The following is a 26,222-nucleotide window of genomic DNA, read 5'->3' as shown; positions in this document are numbered from 1 at the left end:
ATTGAAAGAGAAATGGTTCTATATTAAGCAGAATAAATTCAATAGTTACAAGGTAGAACAAGTCAAAACTTTTAACTATAAACAAACCTGCCTAAATTTATGTAATATGTTACACAGTCTGAATCAGAAAAATGTACCAACTTCTTTATGTGTTGCCAGAATTAAGTGATGTGAAAAAGCCAAAGGGAAGTTTTCCCATTTGGAGGGATGAGGGGGCCCAAAAGGCCAAACCTTTAGGTTTACGCTTTGTCTGTTAGTGGAAATTGTTCTGCTGTGTTTCACACAATGACAGCATAATTCATTCTGCCAGGGACTGTCAGAGGCTCAGCTATGGGGTCTGCTCAGGACTTCACCCCTCCTCGCCAGGGTGTGAAACTCTCCCTGGATTTGGCTCCACTGCTGGGCCGTCTTCATGGGCCTGAGCCTCTCCTGTGTCAGGTTGGGCTGCTGCCTCTTGCCCTCCTTCCACACACCACTTTGAAGAGCCTATGCCTTCTGCATTCCCTCTGATCAGTGCCATGCTGATGGGAGGGAATGGAGGAGCTGTTGGATGCCCCTGAAGCCATCCCTCCTTTGACCTGAGCCAACCCTAGTCCTGTAGCCACTTCTTGCAGCATGAAGTCTCCCTCCCCACAGTCTCAGTAACCTCCTCTCACCTCCCACCATTTTGTTGTTGGTGTTTGTGTTAGAGATCCAAACTGTAGGCAGTATGTAGATAGAGTCTGACAAAAACCAAGCAGAGGGTACAGTTCCGACCCTCCCCTGGCTCCCAGGGCTGTGACCACCTCACAAGAATAGCCATCGATAGCCATTGTAGCTGCCTGGGCCCTGGCTCAGCTCACAGCCCTCCCATGCCCAAGGCATGCTCCAGAGCTGTTTTCCAGCCCTAGCATGGCTGCAGGGCTCTGCCTTGCTGGGGCAGTACTTGGTATTTGGCATTTGTCCTCATTGTATTTCATGAGGCTGCTGCTAATCCATTCATCCAGATGTCTGGGTCCCTCATGCAAGCCCTGCTTGCTCTGAAGTGTCAGGTGCTTCGCTCCCCAGTTGATTGTTTACTGCAGACCTCATGAGTGTGTTTTGCCTGCTTTACCAAGTTCCTGATAGAGATGCTAAGAAAGCCTTCATGCTGTGAAATTATAAGTGTTAGTGCCAGTGCCTATCTTTATTTTGAAACAGTCATCATAAAAGTGGGTAACCCTTTTTGGTATCTTTAGACAATAGTAGGTTCTGGGCTGAAGATAAGAGGGAGCTAGTGTGAGAATCTTCAGTCTGCTGAAGCGAATCTTTGAAAACAAAGCAAAACTAAGTAGCATGCATAGTCTGAAAGACCCCGTTGCCTGTCTATAGAAGAGAACTGTTAAAAAAAAATCAAAATAGAAGCATCAGCAGTGTTTCGTGTTTGCATTTATTAGGAGCGAGAGGGTATCTGTGTCTCAACAATATATTGACTTTTTAGTGTGTTTGCAAGTAAAACATCAAGATTGTATTCTGGAAAACTTCGTGAGCCACTGCTTTAATATTTGTTAACAAGAGACTGGATAAGATTAGTAAGCTTTAACCACAAGTGTAATAAATCTAAATAATGCCAGCAGGGACTTTGGGGTTGGGGAATAAAGGTTTAAGAGGTTAGAATAGGAAGCTTCCTTTTTATTGCTACTTTTCTGTTCCTTTTAATTTTAGTTTTCTTGAGTTTACGAAAACAAAAATGTTGCCTAAGTGGGAACAATAAAATGTGGCATGTTTTGATCAAATTCTTTCCCTGAATATATCAGTGTGGTCATTCTTAAAATGCATTGCATCATTGCTTTTTGTCTTCTGAATGCTTCAGCCTGCACGGCTTTTACTTTTTCTCCGTTTCTCTGATTTCTGTCCAAGAAATTATTACCTTCTCCTGAAGTTATCAGTGCTTTCTGCATCCCTCTGTGGACTTTGTGACCTGGGAGTTTATCTGATCAGCTTGACAGAAATAATGTAATAGCATTCTATCTGTCTTGCCCCTAAAAGTTTCTGTGAAGGGCTTACATCTCCTGGTGCTGAGAAGCCCATTACACTTTATGAAATGCTGGAAACAGGCTTTTCTTTGACTCCTGTAGAAACCCTGAAAAGCTGACTTTCCCTTCCAAGTGTGTGAATTCAGTCTGTTGTCTGTTCTATACAGAGCATTAACTTATTTGTAACTTCTATGCTTTAGGCCAAGAAAAGCATTTACAGGATAATAAAGTATGAGATGGTGTTTGCACTTAAAAATAAGTCAAAACAATTAATACTTCTAGCTTATGGCTATCTTCAAGAAAAAATAACAGTAACAAGTTGCTGAATTTTGATAGGCAAGGAATCTGGCAAAATGAAGCTCATGTCCTTCAAAATGAATGAGATACTGTATTAATGTAAAGCACTGAGTGGTAGCATTGAGTGGTGGGCTTTAATGTGATGGGCTTTTGCTTAGAAACTTTTAAATAATGGTCTAAATTGCATGATTTCTGTGCACCTCAAAACCCAGATCTGATTGGTTTTTCTCCACTTATCTCATGAACTGACTGGCGTGAACTACAAAACATGCTTATTTCTCATTTGCATAAGCATATGCATATTACAAATAGTATGTCCTTCTGGAGGGAGAAGTGCAGGCTCACCTGGTACCTGCATGCTGCCATATTCAGTATAGGCTTGCCTCTGTGTTTGTCTTTTGCTGCAGATTCCTTGAATTATCTCTTGGATGCTCTCAATGCCCCTTTCCCCCCACACATATATCTTGTGGCATCCCAAACATTAACTAGTTCTCCTGTCTTTCAGGATAAGAAAGTTTTGTTACCCTTCTCCGTCCTTTGTGTCCAGTAAGGGATACTGGCTATGCTGTAGCTCACTAAGAGTGTAACACTGGGACATCACAAGTAATTAGAAGGTCAGAACTCAGGTGTAGTATGCCCTTGCAGTGCCATTGTGGCCACTTTAGTTAAGGCAAACAGGACATTTAGGGTGGTACCAATCATGTAGATTAGCTCTGTGGAATATTTGTATTGTAGCATTTTATTTGATATCACCAGAATTGAAGCATAAATGTGCAGTCAGTCTTCATTATTAGGAGGTCACCAACTTGCTGATTTCTTTTCCAAGAGACTTTTACATTTTCAGCCCTTAGAAGAAGGATTTGATTTGGCTTCAGAGATTCTCTAATCAGGAAGGTAAATAGAAACTTTGTGTTCAGTCTTAAACTTTGCCAGTTGGATATGGCCTTCCACTTTCAGAAGTATATTTTCTGCACTGAACTTCCCGCAGCGCCTTGAAAAGGTTTAGTTATGCTCAAATCCATCTCTACCATTCACCTGTTTTCAGTTAGCCTGTTCTTGTAATTAAAAAAGGAGATGTTTACAGAAGAAATAAAACATTTTCAAGAGTACACTAGACAAATTCAACCAAACCATGCATTGTTTATGTTCTATATCTTTGTGTATATATATATATACACACACACATATTCTGAATGACATTCCTTTTACAAAGGTTTGCTGTGGAAATGCTGCCCCTGAGAGTTTTTTGCACTATTTACTCAGTGTAGTATCTCATCATCTGTATATATACTCATGTGAATTAGCAATCTGTTGCTTGAAATCCCCGAGGATACCCTGGATACAGATGGTGACTTTTAGTTGATCTGTGTCTTACCAAAGCAAGTCATCAAGCTACTGGTAGTGACAGAACTGTATACATGCAGTCTCCTACACAGCTCATTGTCTAGGCACAGCATGAAATTATGCTTGAGTAAGTACAGTAGGAATGAAGTTTTGATCACGCAAACACCAGTAAGCATTGACCCTTATGTGGTCATTCCTACCTAGATTTTTCAGTTACGTTTTGTGATCAATTTCAGCCTTAAAACATGAGAGAGACCCTGAGGAAAAAGAGACGGCACTCTGATTGCTGAATATGGATTTCAGAAGAGAGAGATGACACTGGGAAATTATAGTCATTAAGAGAAACCTTCAAATTTGAAGAAGTAGATTTTGAATGTTGAATCCCACAGAAAACACTTACAAACAGGGTCTGATTCCATTTATGTATTTTATATTGTCAGTAGCACTGGTTCTATTGCTTTTTTGGCTTGCATGTTTTTCAATTGCAAGAAAAAATTGAAAATTACACCTACTCTGTTTAATGAGCTAGTAGAAATAAATTAATTTTGAAGATGCTGAATGACAGCTGCCTAATATCTTAGAATTAAATTTTGCCACTGGAAAAAAAGATCTGCTCAGGCATCACTTATTTGAATATGATATCACAAATAACCTAATTTCAATTCTTGCAGGAAAAAGTAGTGAAAATATTTTCAGTCTACATTAAGATAGCATGTTGATACTCTCATAGCTGCAAATACTTAAATAAAAATGTTTGTGTTGTTTTGGAAATTTAATTGGAAATTAAACATTTCCACCTTTTTGGCACAAGGCTCAAAATTGGTTGTTTAATCCAGGAGTATATAGACAACATTTAATAGCTGAATTTTCTTTCCTAAAAGGAAAAACCTTTTCTCTACCTCTTAGAGAGCAGTTACCACTGTGGGCAAAAATAGTAACATTCACTGCTTTATCACAAATGCAAATAGCTGTTAATGGTTTGAGGTTTCATGTTTAGAGGATGCAAGAAATAGGTCACTTTTGGAGTAGTAATGATTCTATTTCATGACAGTTGTGTCCTTTACTATTGCTTTCTGTAAAATTCAGTAGGAAATACAAGAGCACTGCTTCTGTAACGAGAGCTCATTCCTTAAAGACAGTTAATCTGTTAATGAGTCAGAGAGACAAAGAATTATTCTGAGAGGAGTGCAATTTTAGAGAAAATTATCAAGGTAAAAATATAGGTTTTGTCAAAACCCACTGCATTCTGCTGTTTGAGGGTTTTTTCTTATCTTTGTGGTTTTATTGCTTAATGGTTTGAGAAATGTCTTTTCAGTCAGTTGAGATGTCTGCATAGTGCCAGTTCTAAAACCAATGCTCATAATCCATGTAATGAAGATGAAATCACGGGGATTTCCCTCTTTTCTCCATCCTCCCTCTTTCCTGGCAAATTCCTCTGTGTCAGTTGGAATAGTTGGCTTCTTCCCAGAACCCACCTTAGGTATAATGCTGCTCTAGGGAAGAGATTATCTTTAATGTTATGCTTTTCATATTTAAGTAATTGAATTTTCTTAAAGTACATATTACTTTACTTTCAAGCAAATAACTTGAAATTTTTTTATATTGGTTTAAATATAAATAATAGTTGTTCGGGATGACTGTTTTTTAGGTAATGATTTATATTTTGGAACTTCAGCCTTAATGGAACTTGTATTACTGCTAGGTTTTTCTTAGCAGTGTGTTACCCACTGGAATTTTGAAACAAGGTCCACATACCCACGTTCAATAGCTCGTGCTGGGGTCCATGCTGATTTTTTATCATCATGGCTTAAGCTATTAGTGTTGCTGTGGTCATTTAAAATCATTACTACTTTCCCCCCATATTTCAAATACACTCTTTAATGTTGAAAGAAGTGATGTGTAGGAACCTGTTCTTCACTGTAAAATGACACAGGGTGCAGCAGCCCTGAGCTACACAAAGAGGTCCAGTTGTCTGCTACTGGTGCACGATGAGTACCATTTGTGATGAGTGCTGCCGAAATGTCGTAGTAATGGTTCATTTTTCCCAGAATTTTAATATGTATCTTGTAGCTCTTACTGAAAGTGCTGTTGGAATTTTTCTGCAGCACACTGTGGTAAAGCTCACTGCCTGTTCTGAATATGCTGTATGAGGGTGTTCTTTGATGAGCAGCTCAGTAAATGAAACTGCAACAGGTAGCTTGCTGTGGATCTGATTATTGCAGCTTATTGATGGCCTCCTTTCATTCAGGAAAATTAAAAACTGGGAGACAGGCAACAGATTTTTGATAGTGGCTCATTCACCTGCAGGAGCTCTAATTTGCATTAATAAGGCAATTGTGTTGGTCTGGACCTGTGACAGCTCACACAGTTCGTGACTGTGTAAATACGTGTGTGGGGTGGTAGATCTGTGACTCCTGTGCATCAGGCTTGGCATGATCCCAGAGCAGTTTGGGTTGGAAGGAACCGTTACAGGTTATCTAGTCCAACTCCCCTGCTGTGGCAGGGACATCTCCAACTAGATCATGCTGCTCAGAGCCCCACACACCTGACCTTTGGTGTTCCCAAGGGTGGGGCATCCGCCACCTTTCTGCACAATGTGTTCCAGTGGTTCACCATTGTAAAAAAATTCATTGCTATAGATAGTCTAAATTTACCATATTTAAGTTAAAATGATTATCCCTTGTCCTATTGCAACAGTCCCTGCTAAAAAGTCATCCTCCAGTTCTCATGTAGCCCTCCATTAGGTACTGAAAGGCTGCTATAAACTGTCCCCAAAGCTTCTCTTCTCCAGGCTAAACAGTCCCAACTCTTTCAGCCTGTACTTGTAGGAAAGGTGCTCTATTCCTCTAATCATGTTGGCGGCCCTCCTCCATACTCTCTCCAACAGGTCCATGTCCTTCCTATGCTGGGACCCCAGAGCTGGATGCAGCACTGCAGGTGGGGTCTCACCAGAGCAGAGCAGAGGGGCAGAATCCCCTCCCTGGCCCTGCTGCCCACCCTGCTTTGGATGCAGCCCAGGACACATTTGGCTTTCTGAGCTGTGAGTGCTCATTGCTGGATTGTGTCCAGCCTCTCCTCCACCAGCGCCTCCAAGTCCTTCTCAGCAGGTCTGCTCTCCATCTGTTCATCCCACAGCCTAGATTGGTACCAGAGGTTGCCCTGGCCCCGGTGCAGCACCCTGCAGTTGTGTGCATTTGTAGAAACAGGCAATTAAAGAAGACCAGCTTTCATGGAACATTTTAAGATTGTTCCTCATTCTTCATGTTATAAGGTCATGAAAAGCAAGATCTTGTTTTGAAAGTGAGTTGTTCTTGTTGGGTACATGGGTACTCCAAGTTGTCAAGCATATATTGGTAGATAAATGTTGTCTTCAAAATGTCTATTTTTTTTTTTCTTTAAGGAGACTTCGGAATCAATTGTTAGTAGGTTTAGTATAAGCTACTACAATTCACAAGGTATTACAGTTTCATAATTTTCTCCAAATTGCTGGAATAGGAATAATGGAAGAGAGTTCCTTATTACATTATGGTTATTGGTAGTGCATAGTTGTTCTCTGATCCATTCAGAAGTGATGGAACTACATAAATTAAATGCATGGCAGTTTTTCTTCCCATAGCACTCACTTGTCTTGCAATTGGAATGCCCTTAGAAATACCCTGAGAGAAACTTATTACAAGGGCAGGTGTTGTTAGGATAAGGGAAAATGGCTTCAAACTGAGGGAGAGTAAGTTTAGATATCAGGAAGAAATTATTTACTGTGGTGGTGGGGAAGCACTGGAACAAGTTGCCCAGAGAAGTTGTGGATGCCCCATTGCTGGGAGTTTGGATGGCAGTTTGAGCAACCTGATGTAGTGAAATGCGTCCCTGCCCCACAGCTGGGGGATTGGAACAAGATGATCTTTAATGTCCCTTCCAACCCAAACCATTCTATGGTTCTAAGATGCCAGCAGCTCAAATGTTGTGGAGACTGGTCACTTCAGGTTGATTATTCCTAGCCAATAACGTGAATATCAGTGGCTCTCCTCTGTGCACTGTTTTGGGGGGAAAAGTAGGTTTTCCTTTGCCCTTGCCCTGGAAGTTGTCTTTCATTTAAAGCAACTGGTAGACAAAGGTTTTAAATACAAGCTCAACAGCTGAAGATTGGTGAAGTGAGTTTTTGGTGAGCTAGAGGGAAGGTACACTACCAGCAGAGCAGTTTAATTATGTAAGAGAGATCAGCAGCTCCCCCTCGAGGAAGTTGTAGGCTGCAGTGGAGTCATCCCTCAGCCTTATGTTCTGAACAAGTCAAGTGGTGTCAGCTGCCTTTCCACCACGCTGGTTGCCCTCCTCTGGACACATTCTAGTAGTCTGATGATGCCCTTCTTGTACTGAGGTGCCACAGCTGCACATAGGACTCAAGGTGAGGCTATGCCAGTGCAGAGTAGAGTGTGATAATCACCTCCCTTGATATGGTTCTCCATACAGCCTGTTCTGCAGTTCCTGTATTATATGTACCCTGGTATTAAACTCTGAAACTAACTGTTCTCTCTTGGCCATCTTTCTAGTGCTTATCCAGTACCAGGTATCCTAATCCACACTTTATAAAAACACTTAAAATATTTGTGAACAAGCCCAACTAATGCCCTACTTTTACACATTCTCTTACAGTCATTGTTTGCCCCATGAAAGACAAGCTTTGCAGTTAGCTAGATCTCTGCTCTGCTAAATATAGTGAAGCAAAATCTTTGAGGGAACAGCAAAACTGTAACTAGAACTTCATTATTTTGTGTGTTGGTGAATTCAGAGTGTGGTTATATGGCTGTCTAAACTGACTTGTTTAAAGACTACTGTTGTCTCACCTTGCTTCATTGACACCAGTACTTAATGTCTTATTCCACTAGTCTGGCTGATCCCACTGACCTGTTGATTTCAGAAGGGACTGAGAAGAAGAATTAGTCATGTTCCTAAGGATTTGTCACTGAAGTGATTCATTGTGGGTGCAGACAAGTACCAGCTGCAGGTGCCCCTGGCTGCCTGGCTCAAGTATGGGCTGCAGCCATGTCCCCCTTCTCTTGAGGTGTATCTCTAGGCAGCTGTAAGATAGCAGGAAACTTGCAATGCAGGAAGGAGGAAACAAGTAAAAAAAGTGCATGTAGGTTGTGCTGGAGAGTTATTGCTATGAGATCAGTGAGCTTTTTTTCTTGCTGCAGTAGTAGTGTCTTGCTGTGATATGCTCATTCCCACTTTTCCATCTTTGGTGTAGTCTTGGCTTAATAGAGGCATGTACACAGACAGGCCCACAGTGAAGCAGCATGTGTTTCCAGTGTGGTAGAAGCAATGTGAAAGTAGGGACTTGCTCTGAAAGCTGGTGGAAGTACATCTGCCAGCCTGTGATTCTGTGTTTGACTAATGGGGGAACAAAGGGCAGTTACCCACTGCAGAAATTGCTGTAATTCTGTCAGCAGATGTCTTCCCATAACCTTAAACTGGATATGTAGTTGTCACTTTCCTAAATTTAGCCGAAATGGAAATACATCTTAATTCAAAAAAGTGTTGGTAATATAGGAGCTTTTTACATAGATGATCTTGACAAAGAAAACAAACATATTGGATGTTAGTTAGTGTTAATATTAACTTCTTTCTTTGAGAGGTCAAAGTAATTTTTTTGTTGTTGTTATATAGGGGACTTTGATGAGGAGCATATAATTTTTCCTGTCAGAGATCTGTTTGAAAGAGAAGTGTGTGTTTTTTATCTAGGCACCAAAGAGTTAATTTTACATGAGACTTTTTGGTCTCCTGTCATCTTTTTGTCAGCTTTAAAGGTGGTATAGTCTGTAGTCTGAACTGAAGTCCATTCTTAACTGCATGCATTGTTAATCACATAAAAATTTGGAATTTACAGTAGGATTTTTTTATAGGGTTTGTGAAATTTGTAGGGTTTGTGGTTTGGTATGCCCAGATTTTGTTTCCTAAAACCAGTGAAGGATTCATTTTCTCTTGTGTGTAACTGGACTTAACAAATCAGACCTCACATGGTACTAACACTGTTCATTCCATCCCTCTAAATCTTTCTGTAGACTGTGATCCTGTTTTGAAACAGTCTGTAATATGGAGACTATTAATGGTCCAAATACTTGCCAGAAACTCAGATATCTTAGAAGTCCATGCACTTTAAAAAATAGTCAGCTTTCTAAGAATGCCTGTGTACAATCATGAATATGTGAATATTTCTAAACTACAATGCTTCTGAATTTCAAAAAGAAAATTTATGCAGTGGTTAAACCTCAGTGAGTTTATTTCAGTGAGTCAGACTTTTATGCTTCAGGGAGAAAATGGCAGCTTCCAACATTAGGAGAAAGAATTTTGGCAAAGTTTTTGTTTCTTTGGTTTTAATTTCAGGGTAGGGCAAACCCTGATTCTCCTGACTAAATTTGTCTTCCATATGGATATGCATCTTTGTTGTCATATGAATGTATGAACAAAACTACTTTGGGCAATAAAATTTCTGCCTAAACTCTGTAACTAATGGGTAACTTTGCTTTCTCTGAATGACTGTTTGGTATTATGCAAATAATATGTTCCTAAAAATTTGTGGCTTTAAAAAATACTGCAGAGTTTCACTTAAAGAACAATATTATTTAACACCCATTTGACGTGCTCTATGAGAGAAAATAATGATGGGGACATGCATTTTCTTTACCTGTTGTGCAGGTTTATGGTGTGCACATGTGGCTATAGATTTTCCTTCTGGGTGATTGTTCTTTGTGAGCTTGTGCCTTCTCTTTTATACAGCTGAGTTTAATGCAACCAAAGGCCTTGGCAAGTTGAGATTAAAAAGTATTTTTCCAGCAAAAGGATCACTTATTGTGATTCACAATACCTAATTGCAATCAACATTGCCATGATTACAAGAAGAACGTCGTTGCTCTTGGACAGGTGATTTTTCAGACTTTGGCTTTTGGCAGGCTCTGGTTTAGAACAGCTTAATTGTTTCTTCTTCCGCCTTTGGAATCTAGCTACAGTGTTGAAAACAGGCTGATAAAAAGTAATTTTTGTTACCTAGATATGTCTCTTAATATCCCCCAGGTTACCATGTATCTTTTGATCAAAGTGGTCTGCAACAAGATTCATTTGGGGTGGAGTTTAAATAATTTTTTAAGATTTTTTTTAAAATTGAAATCCTGTTTTCAGGAAGCTGCAGGCAATAAAATATCATCCTGACTTGGAGAGGTAGCATTGGAATATACATATCTACATCCTTGATTTCCCAGTATTTTTAATGTAGTGTGTTTGAGGCATGCGATGGGTCAGCTCATTCCTGTCCCCTGAGTCAGAGGATGTTTTGGTCCTCTGAAGAGGCAAGGGTAACCACATATGGCATCCACAAAACCAGCACCACTTTGTGCATGCGAGCTTGTGGGAAGAGAGGGATGTTTCCTTGCAGGTGCAGAGCTCTGCGTTTTCTTTCCAGCTTTGCAGGGCTTGTCAGACAGCAGGTAAAGCTGTCTGGCATTTAGAGCTTTGAAACAATAGATAAATGAATGGCTGTGGTAGGAATCATAAAATCCAGGCACAGCAACATTGGAGCAGAAGACAAGATGGTAGCTGGGTTTCCCACAGATGGAAGGATTAATCTTTACATGTCAGGTAACTGCTCAGTAATGGCTGATTTACGTGTGCTTTCTGGAAATGATCTGTTTGTACTTAAGTCTTTAAAATCAAGAAAGGGAGCTGGACCCTCTTAGTAGCAAACTGTCTGCTTGCTTACAAGCCACCCAGTTTATTGTACTCTAGATAGCACAGAAGCTTGAAGTTAAAAGCTGGAATTAGAGACATACTGCTTTTACTTTAAAACCTCAGTCTGTTTTTACAGTGTGTCTTTGTGGTGGGTTAACCTTGGCTAACCTTCGTAACTCACTCTGCCTCCTCAACAGGGCAGGGGGAAAGGATAGGGTGGGAAGGTTCATGGGTCAGGACACAGGCAGGGAGGTTGCTTACTGGTTAATATCATGGGCAAAACAGACTCTTGGGGAAAATTAATTAATTACCAGTGTGATTCCATTAAACTATCCCCTCTTGAGATGTGTTTGACATGGATATGTTGGACTTTTATTCTCCTACCAGTGTGATTTGCTAGGCAGTTGAGACTCTGTTGTTGGTGGTAATGTTTTACTGACATGCTTTCCCTCTTATGACAGATGATGGTAATGTCAGATGGCACATCATTTTCTTCAGGGCAGAGCCTTCATCTCCCCAGCCTTCCCAGTAACTCACTGTCTTTTTCTGAAGTGAAGAAGAAATCATCTCATGGGCCAAAGGTGAGACTTATTTTACTAGATGATAGTTGAACCCGTGGTGATTTTCCTGATAATTAAGTTAATTTTAAAAATTCTAGGGTTTTTTGCAATCTTTTAGTGTAGACCATTGATAGCAGGTCTTGATATTTCTTCGCTGTGTACGTACTGTTTGCCATGTGAAAATACTGCAGTACAAGGATGGCTATGAGAACAGGTGCTGGTGAAGGTTCTCTGGTTTTCATGCCTGTAAAATTGTTTTCCTCCTTTTCCAGAAGAAATTGTGATAGTCTCTTGTAGTATTAGAGGATTACAGTGATGGAAGTGTGATCCATGGAAATGTAAAGACTCTAGATAATACTATAATAATCATTTCATTTATTAAGCCTTTTTAAGGATAACTGTGTAGAGTGAAACTTGAAGTTGTGTTCTTTAGGATTTTTTATTTTGTTTAAATTCCAGAAGTTAATTCTTTTCTAGATGTTTCAAAGACAGCAATGTGTCATTGGTCTTTAGGACATCAAATTGAATCCCCAACTTAAAATACGGTAAAAAGTTATAGTCCAAGGAACCTCTGGAGTAATACAGATGAATTTTCTGAAACAGCAGGTAATTTCTTGACATGAAATGAACCAATGCTATGGGAAAATAGCATTGTTGTTGTTTATTCAACAGCATGTTGTTTATTCAGATAAGAAGTGCAACGCAAGCCTTTTCTTTGTTCTGTTAAATTGTTTGGGTTTTTATTTTCTTTTGTAGTGTCTTGTCGATTTGAGTTATGGTACTTAATCTTGCAGTGCATGTACTGCAAGGAGCAATACCAGTTCTTATTAATAACTTTCATGTTCATTATCTATGCCAAATCTCATATCTTGCATGAATTGTCAGGTAATGAATTAAGGGTATGCCTATGAAAAGATAGTAAGGATACATAATAAGCAAGGACAGGCAAAAAATGTTCTTTGACATGTTTCTGCCTGGTGTGTATTGTACATCAGTGCCTCACGATCTCTAATGCAGGTGGTCTTGCAACATTTAAAGAATATATGGAAGTGTGGTTATTTTCCTAATGAGAAGCAGAGGTATAATCTGAGGATTAAACTGAAGGTGCTTACTTTGGCCTGCTAAAATGAGTGTTTAATGCCTCAGAGGAAAGCAGCTGGCTACACCAGATGCTGCAGCAAGGTGCTGCTGGTTAGACTAGGATGTACCTCCATCTACTTGGATACCAAACAAGAGTTGGTCTCACACTTTTCCATCTCTGATAGGGGTTCTTGCGATGTTGGTAGGTAGCTCTCTAGAGTTCATTTTCCAATCACTTCTAAAGAGTTGGCTGTAATGTTGTTTCACCCATGTCTTGCTTTGCATGCCAAAGGAGGTGTGCTGAGGCTTGGGTTAATAAGCAACCCAAACACCTCTAGAAGGACTTCAAAGAGGTACTGACATGATACTGAGTCCTGTACTAATGCTCTGCCTAGTAACCATACACCATGGTAAGTCCTGAATCTCTCAACGTTTTGTAAGCAAGTGTTAACCTGGGATGTTATTTTCCAAACCACATTTAGACAGTGAACTTCTGTCTGATGTGGAAAACTGGCAAGTGTGGAGTGTGATGGAGTGAAGCAGTGTGAAGCATGTATTTGCTGCACTAGGCCACATAAACTAATGCTTGAAATCTGTCATTTCTTGCTGAAGCAACTCAAACATCTGCAGAGTTTGGCCCATAGCATGCAGTTAGGTGAGTCAAACCTGAGGAGGTTAGACATGCATGATATCTCAGGATTCCATCCCTAGAATTTTTAATAGTGGGGAGAAGTGTTTTTTCAGACACTAGCTTTGTCAGTCCAATATGTGGATATCCAATATGTGGCTATTTGATTTTTCCTGTTCAGCCTGTCCAACTTGGAACACACACTTAAGAGCAGTTGTTCTTTTATCTCATAAAGAAAGACTTGTAAATATCTGCCTTGCTGAGAATCATACGCTGTTCTTGAGAAATGGAAACACAAGATAACCTTGGGTTTAGTGTAACAGTAAAGTTTGGGGTTTTTTAATAAGTTCTTGGAGCTGAAAAGCCTTGAATTTTGGGGTTTAGTATTTTTGTTCTGGTTGGAGTGTAGGAAAGTTCCAGCAAATGTACAAGTAGATTTTTGGTTTTGTCTTTTGGAGTAACCCCAGTGATGGAAAAACTTCAGTGTCCAAATTTCATTTAAATATACCTCTAGAATAAGAGTTGCAGGAAAGTCTTGATAATTCTTGGGAAAGTCTTGATAGTTCTTGGGCATAAGTTGCTTGTACCAAAAGTGTACTCCAGATGTCTGCACTGGGTGAGTTTGGGATTTTTCTGCTACAGCAATAGCCCTTTGATGTGTTTGGCCTAGTTTTGGTTTGTTTTGTCTGTGAATACCCCAGTTAACTTTGAGGTCAGTTTTAAACTTAAAGTATGGAAAAAACAGAACCTTATGCTTATCTGTTTGCCACTGCAAAGTACCACATAAACTTTATGGTTAGATAAGAATTTAAGTAACAACAGTAAAACCACTGTAACAAAGTGGTATTCTTGGTTTAGCATTCACTTATGAAGAATACAATATGGTATGAAGTAAGAGACAACTGTCAGTTTCTGTCACATTCTCTTCTGAAATATATATTAAGTAGAGTTGGTTGTATTTCTGAAGTGATTTTTTTCATCTAATTTAATGGGGATGGTATTAGTGAGCCCCAGTATTTTGATTCTAAACCAAGAGCTTTAATCTTGGAAGTACAGATATCTGGCAGACATGTATGAAAACTTTTACTTAATGCATTTTTTCAGAATATAAGAATAGCTGCAGGCTGACTGCAGATACTTGTGTTGCTTTAAATCAGTGCTATTACTATGCCTGTTTGTATTATATAAATATTACATGCACAGAATAGAGAAGCAGCTTCGTTAGGTTTTTGGAGGGGATGATTATGCCTTTTGCAATGAATTGTAGTATCAGCTGTAATGAAATGAGATTTATTTTATAAACAAAGAAAACAAAAGCTCTTATTCCTGTGTGTGGCCAGATAAAACGTAAGTTGTTTCATGCTCCCCCAGTTGGCCTTCACTGTTAAACCAGTGAGCTTTGCAATTCTCCATCTGCTTCTGATTCTTCTGATGTCTGATCATAACAGTTTGGTGGGCTGGGCTAAGTTGAAGTGTGGAAAGTTTTGCAAATTTTTGTGGGAAGCAGGTAAATTCACCTCCTACCCTACAGTATTTTTGGAGGTTCTCAAAATATTGTAGTTCACTTTCTTGGTTTTTTTGCCTCACCTCCTCCCCCCTCCCCCCAATCAGCTAATGTTGTTATTCAATAATAAACAAGTTTGTATTCAACAGAAATTTGAATTTGCTTTCACTTTTAGGAAAGGAATTACTTTTAGATATCTTTCTTCTCTTTTCCTCTTGAGAGCAATAGGCATATTTGAGACAAATTCAAGTCCACTGGCTTAATGTGGACACATAATTTCAATAGGCATAAAATTTTTTAATTAAAAATGAAAACAATGCACTTTTTTATGATCACTAGTACTAAATTTGTAATCTAAACTCAGAGTACAGTACACTGACAAGGCCATGCCAATGTGCTCAATTTAATGACTTCATAAAATATAATGAACTGCTCCTGCCCCTCTGCTTCCTCCGCCCCTCCCAAATGCTCCATTTCTTAATTAGGTTCCTAATGCCTGTCAGCAATTGAGGTTTGCAATGGTTTCCAGAAATTACTGCTTATTCAAACTCACATTAAAACAAATTGGGAGTTACATGTTGTGGTGTGAAGTCAGAACCCAACTCTGTAATGTGTACAGTTCAGCACCATTTTTTGCCCTGTAGTTACAGAATTGTTTTAATCTGCAAATGTGTTACCTATTGAGCAGCTATCACAGTCCATTTGTGTCTCTCAAATTTACAGGACAATGTGCTCTGTGATTTAAACTTAATTTCATGAGCTCATTAAGAAATACGAAAACACAACAAACAGTGTTGGGTCCCTTTGCCCAGATTAGTCTATAAAGTGAATTCACCTCCCAAGTCACAAAGTTTCTTAGTTTATGACATGTAACTCTTAATCCATGCACTTGGCATCCATAAAAAGTAGCTGAGTGTGAGGGTGCTTATCCTTCCTCCTCTGTCACAATGTTGGCACACTGTTTCACAGTGGGAAATGTGAAAGCCTGAGCAGTCCAGCTAGTAGTCAAAGTTGGGCTTTTTCTGATAAGCTGATGCTTTATGCCTTTCAGATTGGAGGTATGGTTTATGTAATTCCTGTAAGTTAGAACATGGTGATGAAACTGCCAAAGATGATGGCTGCAGGAGACAGCAATTTCCAGGTGAACATGGCAGCGTAATAGCCCTTTACCTTTTTTGGCCACCTGTCCTGCCTACAATATGCTCTGTGTGCTCCCAGAATCCATCTCAGGCCTTAGCATGAGCTGTGTTGGCCAAAATCTGAGCAGGAATTGAGTACACCAGTCACAGTAGCACAGTGACTTCCTTTGCTGATAAAATCTTAGATTTTTATTGTGCTTTCTAAAATACATATTTTTAAAGATATGTTAGCCCCTTTCATATAGTAGTACTATAAATCTTGAGATACTGTATGTACATGATGTTACTTGGCTTAAGATGATATCTGCAGGTATTTTGACATGCCTGTGTTCCTGTATTATTCTTTTGCATGCTGTTTGTTATGCAGCATACCAAAGGCTAGCGTTGACTTGGGTTGCTTGCGTATTTGATGAATACACAAATGTAAGCTATGGTGTGCAGATATATTACCTGTCAAAACCTCATGATCCCAGTTTTTTGCATGAACTTGAGAAAAGACTGTTTTGTTTTACTTAATTTACTCGTATTTCTTGCAACACTTAAGGTGGAAAAGAAAGAAAGATTTCAACACACTGTCAGATTCTGATAAATAATAAAATGGTTTGAAAGTGCATTCTGATTTTCATTAAAATCTATGCTGTACATGATATGAATATTCAGCCACTTTTCATCCCCACCAGCATCCTGTGTTCATCATTAGGTTTGATATAACTTACTGGTGAATATAATTTGACTTTTTTCTGTCATACAGATTTTATGTTCCTCTTGCTGTCTCCTCTGTGTCGTTGTTGGCTTCTTTTTGGGTCATTGCAGAAATTAAGGAAATAAGAAAAGATACTCTTTTTACTTAGAAAATGAATGCAGATATAAAAGCAGTGGGTTGGCTGCCTTTAAGAAAGGGTGATTCTAAGAGAGCATGTAAGAGGGGTGTATCTCATAAGTATGCCACTTATTTGTACTATGATTTCTATGAAAATATCAGCTTCCATGTTGTAGGAAGAGGAAAAAAGTCTGCTTTTAAAATTGAAAAGATGACAGATCTCAAGTTTCTTTTGGTTTTAATAGTACTGCGCCCCAGAACCATTTTCACAGATCTCATCTGTTGGAAAACCTCTAAAATGAGACTCTCTCCTTCTGAAATGTAAAATACGTGTGCTATATGTAAAATAATGTGCTATAAGGAGAGCAGTAAGAGAGATATTTTTTCTATCTAGTTTAGTAATGACACATGTTTTATTCCTCCCCAGGGCAACACAGCTCTGGCATGATAGAACGTGATGTGACACTAGAAGCATTAATGATTAGTTCATAAGTCAACTTCTGGTGCTGGTCTTGCATCAAAGGAAATAGTCAACTTTTTTTTTTTTTTTGATCTTAAAGAAGAGCACCAGGAAAGGTCTTATGACTCAAGTAAAACATCTCAAGGAGTGCTAAGTGCTTTTTTTTGTTGTTTTTTAATTGCTGGTGTGGGAAATGAGGAAGTGCTTTATGTTTAGACATTCAAATGTCATTATAGTATTGTTCATTGTTGATGCTTCTGGCCAATGTTAATGTTGATATATGTGTTATATAAACATATAGTTAGTTTACCAAATCTGACACAAAAATACATTTGCAGTACATATGCAAGAAGCATCTCATAAAAACATGGAATTGAATAATTTATGCAGCACTGTGTGGAAACTCAGTGTATCACTAAATAAGATAATGAGAAAGGAAGAGCATTTCTAAGTAATTTTTTTTACTTAATTATTTCTACCTATTGCTACAGAGGAGAAGGAAGATACGGCAGATTCTAGACATGTTTCATGTAGACCTTTCAGGTCCTAGAGTATTAAACACTGACTTAACACATCCTGATTGGACAAGTTATAAGTAGCTATATACGAACAAGGAAGCACATCAGTGGATGTAGTCTCAGTCTTCTTTTCTCCTCTAATTGACATGACTTCCATTAGCATGTTAATTCTGCTTCATTTTCTTGGATAGTTTTTTTTCAGAGCAGTTGTACTGTGTGCATTATTTTAAAATTAGTCATCCCCTGTGGAGGATGAGGCTGGCCGTGTCCTGCTTTGGTCCTTTACTTTCTACTGCAGTTCTGCAGCTCTGTCTGTGTTGTGGGTAAAAGGGTGGTTAAGTAAGGTGGAAGACAAGCTGAATGTTTTCCTCTCTACAGTTCTGTAAATCTGTGGTAGTTTTAGACAGCCAGATACACCACATCTACATACACATCCATTCTAGGTAAAGGAAAAGGGTGTATGCAATACACATTAATGTGTTTCTTTCTAAAAGTTTCTCACTTTCTGGGTAACATACAGATAGAAATGCTTATAATCGGCCTGGAAGAAAGTAAGCAGTGTAAACTTCTCGACCATGGGTTCCTGTAAATTGAAATGTCACTTTGCAGATTTGAAGTAGTATAAAAATGGACCTTGTCTCGTATAGAGTGGGACACGTATTTAGTGTTTTATAACAGTGCAGTTAGTCTACTGGGTGTCTTTGAGATACTGAGAGCCCACTGCTGGCAGTTTCAGTGAAAGCGGGCAGTGCTGGAAATGTTCTTGTCTTTTAAAGATTGCCAGGTGTTAATTCTCAGAAGAAAGGATCCTGTATGACCCTTTCTGGATGATTCCTTCTCGTTCTAGCTGCAGATGACCACTTTCCTTGCCACTTCAACTTTTCAAATTCAGCTGAGTGAGGAATGATACTGCTCTGCTGCTTCTGATTTTATCTCTCTTATAGGTCCTCTGAGTCATCACATTCTGAGAAACACTTCTCACTTAAAACAGTTCTATTAAAAAAAAAATACAATTAAAGGCTCAGTAGAGACACCAGTATTTACAAAGAAGGAAGTTTTTTCAGCTTTAGGAGGTTTTCCATAAAAAGGCAGTGACTATTGCCTGTCCAATCAAATCTTCCATAACTGGGCTGGACCCAGAGTTGTTATTGTTTATGAGGAAAAAGATCTGGCAAAACCTGGAAGATCACAGTAGAGAAGTCAAACTTTGCCTGAAATGTCATTGTGTTTTCCTCTGATCCTGTAGTAATTCTGTTGACATCTTATGTTCATATCTTAATTTTTCTTTGTGTTTTTATTTTACTCACAGGTAATGGTGATGATAAACATTTCCTAAACTGCCTTTATGTTAATCTTACAAGGTTTTTTTAGAAAGACTGGTATAATGCCTAGGATAAAAACTAACTTGTGTTGCAGATATTGACAAGCAGTGACAACTGCTCATGTTCCACCAGTTTGTAACAGATATTTTGACCAAATGTAAGGGTTTCTATCTGTTCTTATATAGTTATTGCTATTCCTGGTTACTCACCTGCAGTTGCAAGTTTTTAATATGAATACTACGTCTGTATTGTGTCTACCTTTTGAGGATTTAAAGGTTCTTCCTTTTTTTTTTTTTTTCTTTTTTTAAAGTAAAATTTTGCATCTTCTTTTTGCAGGACCCAGCTAGGATCCTGAACATAAATAGCAGCAGCAGCAGTAACAGTTTTTCAAAGATCCAGAAGTTAACAAAGGAGCACAAAGAAAAAACTTCTAAAGACTCAAAAGAACAAAAAAGTGCCTTCAAAGAACCTTCCAGGGAACATAACAAATTTTCCAAAGAATCCTCTAAGAAACCCAAAGAAAACAAACCACTAAAAGATGAAAAAATGGTTCCTAAGATGGCCTTCAAGGAACCCAAACCGATATCCAAGGAGCCAAAATCTGAAAATACCCCCATCCTTACCATAACATGTGGGCAGCAGCAAGAAAAGAAGACTCTCACAAAAAGGCCCTCTATGCTGGATGCTGATGAATCTTCTGCAAGAAAAAGAAAAAAACCCAGCTCGGATTCATTATTTAAAAGTTTTCCTACTGCCCCACCACTGATTCTTACTTGTTCAGCTGACAAAAAACAGACAAAGGATAAGTCTCAGCTCAAGGTGGGGAGAGTCAAAATTGAAAATGATGCACTGGAAAGGAAGACGCCTTCTCTGCCACCATTTGATGATATTGTAGATCCCAGTGATTCTGACATGGAAGAAAATGTGTCCTCCAAATCTGACGTAGGTGGTTGTTTGGATTTGCTTAATACTTTACTCAGTACTTATTGAATATTCCCAGACTGCAGGACTGTGCACCAAATTTGTGTTCATCCCTTTCTTTTTCCTGTCTACTGGCAGGTTGTCCAAACTGAGGGATGTTGATGGCCGTGTTCAAACTTGTGCTTGTTCTAGTTGAATTGTATTGCCTATTCAAATCTACTCAATTACTAAATGTCAACATTACAACAATGAGCATATAGGAGATATCTATAGACAATATTGCTCTTTTGATGTTCTTTATAAATTAGCATTTCTTTTGAGAGAAAAGGAAATGGATTTCAATGCTTGTATTTCACATTCTAAATCTTTGTTTTCAGGTGTTAGAGAGTTCAGTAAATCCAGGACATGGTTGCAGTTATATAAGAGAGTTACTTATTTTTTTGCTAAAAGAGGCAGTTCTATCAATTATGCCAGTTTTGTGGAGGAGGAGGAGTTCCTAGAATCTCACTCTGATCAGGAGAATCTATCCCAAGTAGTAGGCTTACCGAGAAGAAAGGCATTTTAATGGAAATTTGCTTTCTTGAAAATATTTGTCTACTGTGCCTGCTCATCTGTTTCAAGTGTGATTTGCTGTTTAATTTTGTGATTAAGACTAGGATTTTAATCATTCGCCTAGCAAACTTTGGTTTTCAGAAGCATCTTTTATAGAGACATCTAGAGAAGGAAGGGCATGGTAGGAGAAGCCTTGTTTGGTGCCATTATTTGTGCTTATGGATAGAGGTGAAGTGTGCATGGTAGAGAGGAATTCTTCCCAGCCTTTCCTGTTAAATTCTCTCGTTTCTCTGTTTCCTGATTTGTGCCTCTGTTATTGCCATCAGATTCATAACCCTGCTTGCCCTCTCTGGAGCAGACAATAAATGCCCTGCTGCATGGGAGGTGTCAGCATTAGGTTTTTACTTTGTAGAAACTTCCCAAGAGGGAGAAGGTAATTTACTTCTGAAGTGACCTTTTAATGACTGGTCCCTCAGGGCATGCAAAGGCTGTAAAATTTAGAAGGTATACAATAGGACAGGCCCTGCTTTACAGCGTGACACTGGGGATACTCTGTGGTTGGAGTGGCATTCTCATTATAGCTTGGAACTTAACCAGTTTGTCTTTAAACCTGAAAATGTACACACTTGTCACTCTTGGTGTGAATTATTCTTCATGTTCTCAAAAAGCTCAATGTTCTATTTTAATTTGTCACTAGCCTTGAGACACGCTATTTATCCTCAGTATAGCTGGCTAGTTAAAATAGATTTTTGGATTTCCTGTTCATTCAAATAAATGCCATGTAGGGGCACATACACTTTTTTTTTTCTCTATTTTTTTCAAAGACAGAGGAATTGAGACAAGAAAATCCAGTGTAACTGGAATTTTAGAAAAGGTTCTGCAGAGGTGTATGCTTTGTAGCAACTTGCAAATAACTGATATGTGAAAGATATCTGGACAGTGGTTGAAACTGATCCTTTCTAGTTGCTGATAGGTGTTTCCCTCTTTGTTGTCTTGCAATCTCTTGCCCACTACCGATGGTATAATGGGAGCACTTCTGTATTTTTCATAGGCTTACACAAGTACACTTCCAAAAGTGCATCATCTGTCTGCCGTTGACCTGTAGGACCTAAGGAGTTCCTTAATTCTGTACTAAAGCTAAAAAGCAGATTCAAGGTTTTCTAGGTCTGTAAGCCATTGTTACTGAGAGGGCAAACTGCTGAAGTCCACGCCAAGAGAAGCAAATCCTGCTAGTTTGGGCTCTCATGTATTTTAACGCTGACATACTGGATCATGGTCTTCCATGACCCAGGTCTTCCATAAGGGGGCCAGTGTGCTCCCCATCTGAATGAGTGAAAAGAATGTCTGCCCCTTTTGGACTGTGGTCCTTAATAAATCAGGTTGAGTATGGCTCCAGTCAGTGATGGGATATTATTTAGAAAGTCAGTAATATCCTTAGTTAAAGAAAAACTATCCATGAAACACGGAATAATCCCTTGAGGTGCCTGAGTCACACACTTGGCAAGTGCTGTGGGAGAAAGAGCTGGGCAGCCTGGTTAGTGAATGTCTGCAGAATTTCACAAGGAGTTGTTCCTTCTACATTTTACCACTTTTAACCAGGGAATCTAATGAAAGGTGACCAAGCAGTGTAATAGAGATAATTTTCTGTATGTTGGAAGAAATAGTTTGGATTTTTTTGTATGTATTGGTAAGTTTCCAAGTGTTTCAGGAAATTTTACAGCTAAATCCATAAAGGGTATATCCTATAAACATAATCATATTAAAGGAAAGAAAAAGGTGAGAAGTTGCAATGTTACACAGAGAGCAATGGGAGTGAAAATACGACAATGCTTTTTCTATACAATACCAGTAATTTCAGATCTGTCAAGGCTTCATGATACTAACAAACATAGTTGCCTGAAGCTGGGAAGATGCTATTTTAGTGTCATATCCTGGCATAATAATATGCTGTGAAATTAAGCGAAATGTTATTTCTTACTCTGATACAGTTACAATGGTGGATATCATAGCCCTGATGAACAAAGAATCTGTTATTATTTGGGAGTATATTTGGTAGTATCCAGATTTATTCCTAAGAGTCTTCAAGAAAGCAAAACCACTATACCCAATTCAGCAAATTTAGGTTAGGTATAACAAATTACATTACAAATCAGTACATAAAAGAAAATTGTTAGAATGCTGCAAAAATACTAACTTTGAGTCAGGTGCATTTTTTCTGTTCAAGTTTTATTTATGACATCGTGCAAACATAATAATACTGTATGAATGGAATGTTCATACATCGGATGTAATGAAATTGTGAATAACTTTGCTAAGAATTCTGAAGTTTCTTCACTACACGGAGTAAGAGATAGTCTCATTCTCAAACACGTGTTTCAAAATGGTGACTGTTCTCTTTACTGGTATTGCATATGCATATATTCATATGCATAACTTTACCTATAAAATATGATAAATTTGTAATAAAAGGTGCAATATAGAGTGTAGACCTTCCTGCAGAAATAAGTTTCTTACTGTTGCTGGTCACATACAGGATGGTTTTCAGAATTAGAGGTAGTCCATTATCGTTCTCAATTGTGAAGTCTGGATTTGGGATTTTAAAATAAGGATGACATTCTGAAAAGTCCGTGTGGTAAAGGAATCTTACAAGCATCATTGAACAGAGGTGGTGTTTCACTGGGAAGGTGCTACAGGGTGGCAGTGCTGCTGTTCCCCTGACTTCTTTGGATACAGCCTGAGTTCAGTGAATTGGAGTGGAGTGTATCATATCAATCAATGGGTTTGAATTTCAGACAAAAAAGAAGAGCGTGCTCAACGCTTCAAAGTACAGGCGTCATACTCTACTTAGTTCTGGGCATGCAGACTTGAAACATGGCCTTTGCCTTCATGAGGTAGAGGATGTAGAGTTACACCACCCCCTGAGAGAGGTGCATTCTTTTTCAGGTCGTTAAGTGTGTCTGCCAATGGTTGATCTTCCCTTGGAGCTGTCCCTTGAAAGTTGCCTTTCAGACTCAAGACAGGTTAGCATGCTGTTGCCTCGGGGGTATTTCAGAAAGCCGGATACTGTCCTTTGGTGTCCTGTAGTCAGTCAGTCTTCTTTGAGCTTCAGATAGCTCTGTAAAATTCACGGGAAATACAGGGAATCACCCTTGCTTAGTGATAAACTCTCTGCCCTTGCTTAATAGTCTTTCTGTGTGTGACTTAGACCAAAACCATATATGATCATTCCTCTGTGGTCTGTTTGGCATACATTGTAGTGTGCTATTTATATATATTATATAGCATTGTAGTGCTATATTTATTTTAATTTTGTTTTTCTGTTGACTTTGAGCTGTTTGCAAGTGAAACAAATGTCTGTGTTTCTCTTCATGTTGCTTTTTTAAGTGTCACTTTTCAAATACATCCATGAATTAAAGTTTTGGGCTTCAGTGTTAGTGATCAACTAGGTATTCAAAGAGCGTGGGGTCTTTTTTGAGTTTGTTTAGAAGTCACACATAAAGGCTGAAAAACTATTTTACTGGCTTTGGTATGAAACATACAAAATAAGGTACAGAGTAAAAGCGTGCAGTTTATGGTTTTATTGAGGCATAGGCATGTTAACACAGTCCACTTCAAAACTCTGAAGATTTTGCTATTAAATTCAATTACAGGATGTTTTAGTTAATAAAAACTCCACCTGTTTGCTTCCTGTGTGGGACAGTGCAGCAACATGATAAAAAAAAAAGGATTTGACCTTGATTTTGCTGCCAGTCTGAAATATGATGGTGTTCTTGTAATATTTGTGTGAGCTGCAAGCTGGTGTATGAGATATATGAGAAATACAGAATTTTGGATGTGAGTGAGGCATTTTCCATGGTTGAAGCTGCCTCTTTTAAGCCGTGGAGCTATTTCAGAAGGGATGCTCAGATACTTCTTGTTTGGTTAGTGCTGGTTTTGCTTGGATGGGTAAGAAGGAAAAAATGTTACCTGGTTGTTGGTGAAGTTGCTGCACCAGGAAGGCACAAAGGAGATAGGGCAGATCATACATACCTGCTCAGGTATTAAATATTCTCCATGTATCTCCAGTTGTAGAGAACTGAATAACAACTCTTTGAGTCTGCCATGCATGACAGTGGTTTGGTGGATTCTTTAGACAGTCCATGTGTCTCTGTTGGATGAATTTATTCTGGTGTGATTATTTTGCCTGTACATGTCACTGCATTAGTAATGGTAGCAGCCTTTTGCCTTGTCAAAACCTATGGAAATACAATCTGAGCAGAAACGCATGCTAGGAAAATGTGACAGCTCAGGGGTAAGGAGTTTCAATAATTAAGAGCGGAGCGCATTAGTGGATCTTTTGCCTTTAGGAAAAAATCCCATCTCCTTCTCAGGAAGGCCTTTACAGAATAATGAAAATACAGTAGAGATCACACAGACTATGCCTTTGTACTTAATTAACTGCTTGCATGTCCTAAAGCAGCCTTAGAGTATGAGTACATTTTTAAAGGAATCCATAAAATGCTGCTTTCAATCTGGCACATGGTGAAATAATTTGACTGTTGCAAAAGTGGAAGAACATTTTGAAAACCCCCATGGTCTTGTAAAACCTCCAGACCCTTGTTAGCTGAAAAAGCCTACTTTCTGCCAGGGCTTAGAGCCAAAGTCAAAGCTTTTTCAGGTAGTGTTTAAAGTCAGAAGGAACAGTAGTGAGATAGAGCTCCATGTGCCGTTTTCATGTAGTTACCAAAGGTTAAAAAAAAAAAAAAGGAGAAGATAGGTTTTATTTTATTTGTAAAACTGTGACTCTCAAGATGTTTAATGATGCAGAACAGGCTTAATACTGATCATGTCCTTCACTGCAGACCAGGCCCTGTGGGTTTGCAACTGTCATCTCCTTACATTCTTTACTTTTTGCATGATAATTAAATGCCTTTTTTGTTTGTTTGTTTCTAGTCCAGGAATTAGTGCTGCTCTTAAAACCATGCCAGCCACTCATGTGGTATTGTTGGACATAGTACTCCTGTGTCGAGGAGGTAATTCAGTTGTCACAAATAGGTAAATATTGTACAATGTGAGGTGTTTCCATCCAGACACATCCTCAGAGAGAAATAGTGGCCAGAGATAATCAGACCTCTTTAGAGATGTGGCAGTAGGCACAATTATGTTCTGTGGCCATTAGCATCTACTGTAGTATGGCCCCATTCAGTTGGTATACTTAGCCTGTGTTAATTAGGTGTTACTATGAAGTGAAAAATGCTTTGCCTTCACCCACAAAAGCCTAGGTGCATATTAGGCTGTTCTGTATATGGTGAGATGAACTATTGCTGGATGAGGAAGCAGCATTAGGGACAAGTAGAGATCCTCTGGGCAGCAAGCTCCAACATTAAA

At 38.8% G+C, this 26,222-nt stretch overlaps 1 protein-coding gene across 1 annotated transcript in view; it reads left to right on the top strand.

The window, feature by feature from the left end:
- Positions 1–26,222, top strand: part of MLLT3 (MLLT3 super elongation complex subunit) — a 119,009-nt gene that overhangs the window by 64,679 nt on the left and 28,108 nt on the right. The window contains exons 5-6 of the mRNA XM_082300862.1: positions 11,813–11,932; positions 19,719–20,324. Of these exons, the coding sequence (XP_082156988.1) occupies positions 11,813–11,932; positions 19,719–20,324 (726 nt within the window). The remainder of the gene's footprint in view (positions 1–11,812; positions 11,933–19,718; positions 20,325–26,222) is intronic.

Source organism: Coloeus monedula, assembly GCF_965178545.1.
Source record: "Coloeus monedula genome assembly, chromosome: Z".
NCBI lineage: Eukaryota > Metazoa > Chordata > Aves > Passeriformes > Corvidae > Coloeus > Coloeus monedula.
The sequence above is the reverse complement of the archived record's forward strand: the minus strand, read 5'-3'. Positions and strand labels throughout refer to the sequence as shown.